At 38.2% G+C, this 8,871-nt stretch overlaps 1 protein-coding gene across 1 annotated transcript in view; it reads right to left on the reverse strand.

Moving 5' to 3' along the window:
* Window positions 1–5,453, reverse strand: part of Aadac (arylacetamide deacetylase) — a 29,686-nt gene extending 24,233 nt beyond the window's left edge. Inside the window, exon 1 of the mRNA XM_008844807.2 lies at window positions 5,275–5,453. Within this exon, the coding sequence (XP_008843029.1) occupies window positions 5,275–5,412 (138 nt within the window). The 5' untranslated portion in view covers window positions 5,413–5,453. The remainder of the gene's footprint in view (window positions 1–5,274) is intronic.
* Between the last annotated feature and the right edge of the window lie 3,418 nt (window positions 5,454–8,871).

The raw sequence follows: 8,871 nt of genomic DNA on the forward strand, positions 1-8,871 counted from the left end.
TTCCATTCATTTCTGAATTAATGCCAACCATTGACAAATGTAACCTCATAAAACCGAAGGGCCTCTCTACAGCAAAAGAAACAATAATGAAGTGAAGATAATGTCCAGCAAGTGGAGAAAATTTTTCACCAGGTAGGTATCCAAGAAGTATTAACATTCAGTGTACAAAGCATTCAAAAGCCAAAACACCCAGGAAAAAGTAGCCTGGCTCAGTGTTTGAGAGCACTGGCTGCTTTTGCAAAGGACCTGGGTTTGATTCATAGTCCCTACATGGAAGCTAACTACCATCCTTAATTCATGTTCCAGGGGATCCAATGCTCCCTTCTGGCCTCTGTGGGCACTGCACACATGTGGTACACTTACACACATGCAGGCAAGACACTCGAAAATATAAAATGAAAGTAAATCCATCAAAAAAAATTAAAGAAAACAAACCAATAAAAAAATGGGATTCTAACTGCCAGAAATAGAATTCATCCCCTCAAGTTATCAGTCAGAGTTCTGGAGGCCTACAATATAGTACAGACCGTGGACATTGCTTTCAGTTGTCCTTCTGCTGAAGAAACCACAGACTTTGGCCACAGGACATAAAAATCAAGTTGCTACTGACCAGGAAGTTTTTTCCCTGGTGTCTAGCTTTCATAATACCAGAAGTTTCTATGCAGGGTGCTGGGGAAAAAAATCATCGACACTTCTACCAACCAAGGGAATCCTGTAAGCTACAATAACAATAAGTTATGCCCATGGCTACACTAGTTGGCTTGAACATTATGGAGGTTAGCAACTGCTTTCTGGTTGGATTTAATACCCAGTTCCTTAGGAGGAAATACAAGCCTCGTCTTATAAATCTGATCCACAACCCATGGTTGAGGAGCGCATAGGTCCCAGGAATGAATCCAATACTATTCTGCTACATGGACATAACATCAAACTACTGTCTCAATTCATACTTATGTATGCATAGATTAGTGAAGTTGTCCGACCCCTTCAGAGAAGACTTTTTTGTGTGCCTTGGATGTTGGTTAACAAAAAAACTTACAATTGGTCAAAGTACAGAGAGTGTTAATAGAGTGCTAAGAATTTAATACCCAGTTCCTTAGGAGGAAATACAAGCCTCGTCTTATAAATCTGATCCACAACCCATGGTTGAGGAGCGCGTAGGTCCCAGGAATGAATCCAATACTATTCTGCTACATGGGCATAACATCAAACTGCTCTCTCAATTCATACTTATGTATGCATAGATTAGTGAAGTTGTCCAACCCCTTCAGAGAAGACTTTTTTGTGTGCATTGGATGTTGGTTAACAAAAAAAACTTACAATTGGTCAAAGTACAGAGAGTGTTAATAGAGTGCTAAGACACAAATAGGGCTTCTATATCACTCCTTTCCTAAGGTTGAGGGATCATCACAGAAGATGGAGGAGACACTGTAAGCCGGAGGTTGGAGAAGATCAGCACGAACAGTGTCTTCTAGGCATGCTAGAACTGCTACATTCATGAACTAATAGTAATTGTGGTTCGCTGTGCAGGAATTACACAAGATCAAGCTAATCAGCATTCTAGCCTTGATGGGGGAGGGGGTTCATGAACCGTCACACCTAACTGAAGAGGTATTGACAGTTGACAATTTCTGGAAGAGTCAGTTTTCTTCAAGAGTGTGGCCCCTAGTAGGTCAACCATGCAACAGTGGATAACCCCCACATCCATGAGTTACATGAGCAGCATAAGCAAGACCAGTGGGCTACTGAAAAGAGAGAGAGAGGACACCATTTGGAAGGGGTGGGGAAGTACAGATGTATCTGAGAGGAGTTAGGGGAATAGTGGATGTGTATATGATCAAAACACATTGTGTGAATTTATTACGTAACTTAGGCCCCCATAGTGGGAGCCTATGGGAGGATGCCAGTGGGGAAGGTGGTATAAAGATGATTAAAATTGATTGGGATGTTCTGTATGAAACACACAAAAATTCAATTAAAAATTAAAAAATAAGTAGATACACTGGGTGTGGTGGCACATACGTTTAATCTAGCATTTGGGAGGAATATATGTCCCTCTGTACAATTTCATCCACTGAAGTCTAGTCAGCCTATCTGGAGTCTCTCCCTTAAAGATTACTCTCCCTTACCCCAACATTAATAGTTGCCAATAGTTCATCGGCTAGGGTTGGGGCCTGCTGCCCATTTCCCCAGTTCTATGCTGGGTTTTGTCTGATTGAGTTAGTGTGAGTCAGGGACCCACGTGGAAGTAAAGCAAAAAGATTGTAAGAGTCAGGGCTGGTGCATGAACGTAAGGAAAGAGAGACTTTCAGGCTTCTGGGAACTTGATCATATAAACTTGCAACAATGGTGACAGCATGTACAAAATAAAGAAAAATTTTAACAAGATTATTTGATATCTCTATTCTATTAAGTAATATTTCATCCCATAATATTTGAGAATTGTTTCCATTCAGCATCTTCCCTTTATTATCATCATTAAATATTAAATGTTTGAATTATTGTCCTTTGTTATGTGACTAAACTGGTTGGAAATGCAAAGGGTAGTATAATCAAGCAAGATGTTGAGGGCTTTTTTTAATATTATTTTGATGGATCCTTTGACAGTTTGGAAAACATGCCAGAGATTATATTATCATAATTTAATGCATTGGTCAAATAAATTAGATTTCTTTTTCTAATAAAAAACAATAAGAGCTTTGGATACCTCTAACTTTGCACTTTTCCCAAGGAATAAACCTCATAGAATGAGAATGCAATTCATGATAATAAGTTGTTTCTTCAAGAAACCTATGAACAAGTTACCTGCAGTATTGGACCAAAACAAATAAAATCAGCAGGACTGCACAGAAATCTGTGATGCAAGGGCATATGAAACCCAGAAAGGAAGAGGTGCTGGCCCTAGAGGGGCCGAACCCTGAAAAACATAGGAAGAATTACTGCATGCCATGATAAAGAACACCCGTGATCATGGCTGACATATGCATTGCGTGCTTTTGAGGAAAGTAGCTAAATACTGAGTGTGCATCCAGAGGTAACTGATTTCAGATGAATGAAGTTTAGTGTAGGCCAACATTGGCATAGAGTGGTTGTATATTTACTATCATCAGCCACTAGTGAAAGTGAAGTGGGGATTGAGGAAGAGTAGAGAAGGAAAGCACAGTGAGTAAGGATATATGGATTTATATGGAGAGAGAGAGAGAGAGAGGAAACCATGTTAGAATAGCTACATATTAAAATTTATAGGATTTATATATAGAAAGAGAAAGAAAGAGGGAAAGACAGAGAGAAACCCATGATAGAATAGCTACATGTAAAATTTATAGGATTTTATATGCATACAATTTATACTGCATATATTTGCACATTTAAAATATTGCAAACACATGCATAGTATATCAATAAGTGCTTGAATATGAAAACTACATAAAAATATCATAACCTTATTTCTAGTCCCCAATGTATAGCTGGAAAACTCATTGTATTAAAAAGAAAATAATACAGGAATTGTACACAGAACATTCAACCAAATATTATGTACTATAAACAAAACAGCAGCATTCATAAAAAGTAAATGAAAAGTCACAAAAAAGAAGACAAAATAGATTGTGCACTACTGAAAAATTAGTTTTTAGAGTACCATAGAATAAATATCAGATAGCAGAACACACAAACTGAAGGACTAGAAAGGGAGAGATTTAGTGATGATTGTAAGCAGAAGTAAGAAAATGGATCCTGGAACTAGTAGAAATAAGACAGGATTAAGGAGATGTTTTAAAATGACTTAGCCAATAAAAAACAAATTAAAACTCAAAGTATTATACATGATCGAAAGAGAAAGAAGTAAAAGAGGAATACAGAAACAGTTCAAAAAGAACAAATGAAAAGTGACGGGGTGACATCATTTCAGAAGACGTGTGTGTGTGTGTGTGTGTGTGTGTGTGTGTGTAATAAATCCAACAATAAAGTAATATAACAATTTGAACAATTTTGTACATAATTCAACAATAAGAAACCAGTTTTGAATGAAATGAAACTTACCCACATCTAATACAAACACATATTCCTAATAAAGTAACTAAAATAATGTCAAATAAATACAAAAATAAAAATAAGGCATGTATCCACATGTGTGACAGTTTGAATGAAAATGTCCCCCATAGGCTCCAAATATTTGGACATTTTGGCCCCAGATGGTGGGGCTGTTTTGGGAAGTTTGAGAAGTTGTGGCTATCCTGGAGGAAGCACATCACTGGGGGTGGGCTTACAGAGTTCTTAAGCCTTGCTGGATCTCCAGTGGCTCTCTTGCTTCCTGTGCCTGCTGTGATGATGTGAGAGCTTACCTTCTGCTGCTCCTGCTCCAGCCACCTCCAGCCACCATGCCTCCCTGCCATGATGGACTGTAATTCCCCTGGAACCATAAGCTCAAATAAACTCTTCCTTCTATAAATTGCTTTGGTCGGTGTTTCTATCACAGCAACAGAAAAGCGACTAATACAACATGTAAGAACAAACATAATGTTCAAACATTGGAAGAAATATGCACAGAAAGAGATAGTGTGCCATGTGCTTGATGTTCAGGCTTCTTTGTTCTGTACATTTTGTGGTTTAGCTATAAAAAAAAAATGCAGAGAGTTTCTATTCTAGTCCAGTCTGTTTCATGTTCCATGTGCCTTATAGCTGGATGGGCTTCTCTTTCTCTAGATTTGGAACATTTTCTTCTATTATGCTATTAAAATATTTTCTATGCCTTTTCCATTAAATTCTTCTGCCTTTGAGTTATGTGTGTTTAATTATAGGACGAGATTCTCTAGAGAGAGGTTAATTTTTTAACATGTAATAATAATCACTAGCAAAGAACCACAGGACTAGTTGTGGACATCCCAGCAGCAAGCAGGGTGACCCCACTGTCCTATAGCAATGCACCTTCCTGCAGCTCAGAATCATATGGTATTGTTTCCATTGATTTTTAAACCAATCAATCTTATCTACAAAATATGCTACTAAGCATTCATTTTTCATGCATGAATCCAAGATAACTGCATAGAATTCCAAAGTTAAACACAATACTATTCCATCCTTCCTTTTCTGAAGCTGATGATACTCCTAAAATACATCATTACGGCAACATTATCAAACTTTCTCCCTCTCCTCTGACCCTCTTTGTACTGGGGATCAGACCCCTGACTGAGCATGTTAAGCAAACTCTCAACCACTACTTTTTCTTTATTAAACTATTTAGCAATCATAGAGTTGATAAAATTCTGAACTTACCAAATCTGTCATCATTTTCATTTGTGTCATTTCCCACACTAGCCTCCAAGGCTCCTCGATGCCATCTGGCACAGGGGTGTAAGCATTGTAAGCCATAAGGACGGCAGCAAAGAGAAACAAAATCGTCTTTCTCCCCATGTCTCCCTCTGCTCTTTCTACTTCAACAGCATAACAGCTACAATTTTCAAACCTTCCGATGTTGAATTTTAACCTGTCATAAAGTTACCCAACTACTTTAACTCAGAAGCTGTTGCTTCATAGTTAACAGATTCCAAAAGTACATGTATTCATGTGTGAACCAGAGTTTCAACACTGAACTACTGTCTGATAGTTCCTTCCAACCCTGTGACTCTTATCTTGCTGCTTGTCAGTTCGAAATGAAACTTTATAACAGAAGCACTACCTGCAGAAACTTTCCTACTTATGCAAGTACACAGAACATCCAGTATATTCATCAAACGACAAATGAATTAAGAAAAGTCTAAAAATATCTTTAAAGTAATGAAAGATTTTACAAAGTAAGAAATCCATATTTTCAAATATTATTGATTCTTCAAGTGTTCTTATTATGAGTGTAATTATCAGTGTTTAACATTGATTATGTTGCAATTATACCATAACTGTGGTGTTAGCCAGGAGTTTTTGAGGAATAAACTCGAGGCAATTAATCAAAATTAATTAAAAGTTATTAATCCCCTAATGTTTTTTGGATAGTTAAATGATTCAAGTGTTCAGTGGTTAAATTTTTTTAATTAATTAATTAATTTATTTTTACACCCACTTCCCAGATAACACCCTCCCATAGCCTCCCTCCTCCCACTAGAGCTCTTATACTCTGATATCCCTGCTACTGTCTGCTGTGTTGTCGGCATCCCCAGCCATTTCCCACTACTTGCCCTTCTGGTGAATCTAGTCAGCCTATCTAGAGGTCTTTGTTTTAGGAGGATCAGCTGTTCCTCATCTAGCAGCAATCAGTTGTCAATATTCCTTTGGAGAAGATTGGGGTCTGCTGTTCATTTTCCAAGTTTTATGCTGGGTTACTATCTGGGAATCCCTTTGGCCACTTGCCAACAACTCAAAAGTAGGTATTGCCTGTCTGGCATCGTTGCTTGTTATGTAGCCTATGGACCAAAGACATTAAAGAGGTCCACAATGAAAATTTTGTTTTTTATAGTAATTCTTTCTTGAGACAGGGTCTCACCACAGCCCCAGCTGGCTTGGAACTCACTATGGAGACCAGGCTGGCCTCAAACTCACAGATATAATGCCAAATTTAAATTATTGACTGAATTGTCTTAATAGGCACATCACCTTACTTACTCTTCATAGCGACATGGGAATGGAATGCAATATTGTCAAAGGCTATTTTTTTCAGACCACCACCAATACATATTTTAAAAATTAATATTTTACCTTGGACCCTCTATTCAGAATGTTTTATCTTTAATGTTCTAAAAATTAATGAGAATGGAAAACCAGAGATCTTTTTGTCTATTTACTGTGTCATAAATATCTGGACAATATATTGAATGTTTGTGCTCACAAGTTATGAGATTTTATACATACTCTGCCTGTGTTAGGGAGATGGGCCTGTAGTAGCGAGTCGCGAAGGTAAAAGCCACGTGAAAGAGCTTCCACTATACCATGTGAGGGTGGAAAGAGAACTGAACCAGAATTCAACAAACAATGAATTTCTGGGACCTTGGCTTGGACTCCTTAGCTTTCAGAACTGTGAAAAAAAATGTTAATTGGTCACACCACTGGCTTATCACATTTTTGTCATAGAAACTTATATTTATCAATGTCCTCAAAGAAAGAGTCAAATGAGAGAAAGAAGCAGCTACTACATAGCCAGCAATGTATATTCACAGAACCAGGAGATTCTGATGGACCGTCCTTTATATTTGACCTGGTCCTTCTCCTCTGCAACTTTCAAACTACTTTTTTGTTCTGTACATTTAGTGGTTTAGCTATAATAAAATGCTGAGAGTTGCTATTCTAGTCCTATCTGTTTCATTTTCCATGTGCCTTATATCTGGATGGGCTTCTCTTTCTCTAGATTTGGAACATTTTCTTCTATTATGTTATTGAAATATCTTCTATGCCCGTTACATTAAAGTCTTTTCCCTCTTGTATGCTTATATTCATATATTTTTCCTTTTCTTAATGTTCCAAAGATTTCGGATGTTTTTTCATACAATTAAAAAAAAATCTTGGCGAAGTTCTGGCCTCCTTCTGGCATAGGGGCTGAGAACAGAGGGGACTACCTGAGAACTCCTGGATCATGCCTCCACATGATGGTGAGCTTTCCCTAATTGTGTCATACCCATCCCCCTACCTGGGATTTCTTGAGGTCCCTCCCAAGGCCCCAGGGCAGATCTGGCTTTGGTAGGCTAAGGCTGAGATTCTAGCAGACAGCCTGAGATGGTGTCTTCCAACCTCCATCAGTGTAGCGGCTCTGATCTCAGTAGTCTGTCAGAGAGTGCCAAGTTCTGGCCTCCCTCTGGACTCCCTCTGGTCTCCCTCTCGCCTCCCTCTTGCATAGGGGCTTAGTAGGCAGGCAACTGCCTGAGAGCTCTTGGAACCTCCTTCCACGTGGTGAAGGAAGCCTGAATATACCTGACTGGAACCTGAATTGGGCTTTGGTGGGCACTCTTGAATAACTGATTTGAAGCCATCAGTTCCCTCCAAATTAAACCTGAGAGAACCTGAACCCTGTACCAACCAGCTTTACATAACCAATAAAGAAAGGATGTAGGCACCCCAATAATACAAACAGAAGCATACTTCAACTTAATTCTCATATCAGAATCATAAAACAACCAGAGGAATTTACATGACAAAAATCACAAAGAAATAATAAAATGATAAGCCAAAACACTATGTCCCCACCAAACTACACCAATCCTGTTGAAGAGTTCTACAAGGAGAACCCCCTGGAGACTGAATTTAAAAGAACAATCATAAGCATGATCAACAAATTAAAGAACACAAGAACAAACAAAGAACTAAAAGAAGATAGTGATACTTCTGAATGAATTCACAAAAGAGATAGAAACATTGAAGAAACTCAGGCAGAAATGAAGAAGGAAGTGCAAAAGTCAATAAGCCAACTTGAAACAACAGGGGAAAGCCTCACCGCTATAATGAATGAAATGGAAAACGGAATATCAACACTGGAGGATAAAGTTGAAGGATTGGACGACTCAAGCAAAGATTATGGAAAATTTAAAAAACCACAGGAACAGAATATGCTAAGGAAAGACATCCCATACAAATACAGGAAGCACATAGAACACCAAATAGGAAGGATCAGAAAAGAAACTCCACAAGACATATCATAGTAAAAACACCAAATGTACAGAACAAAGAGAGGATACAGAAAGCAGCAAAAGAAAAACAACAAATCACATACAAAGGAAAACCCATCAGAATTACAACTGACTTATCAATGCAAACTATGAAAGCCAGAGAGCCTGTACCAAGGTATTTCCAGTTCTAAATGACCACAAATGCCAGCCAAGATTACTTTACCTAGCCAAAATCTCTATTATAGTTGAAGGGGAAAGAAAAATCTTCCATGATGTGAATAGGCTG

This window comes from Nannospalax galili, unplaced genomic scaffold (genome assembly GCF_000622305.1).
Source record: "Nannospalax galili isolate Female #2095 unplaced genomic scaffold, S.galili_v1.0 scaffold351, whole genome shotgun sequence".
NCBI classification, from domain to species: Eukaryota; Metazoa; Chordata; class Mammalia; order Rodentia; family Spalacidae; genus Nannospalax; species Nannospalax galili.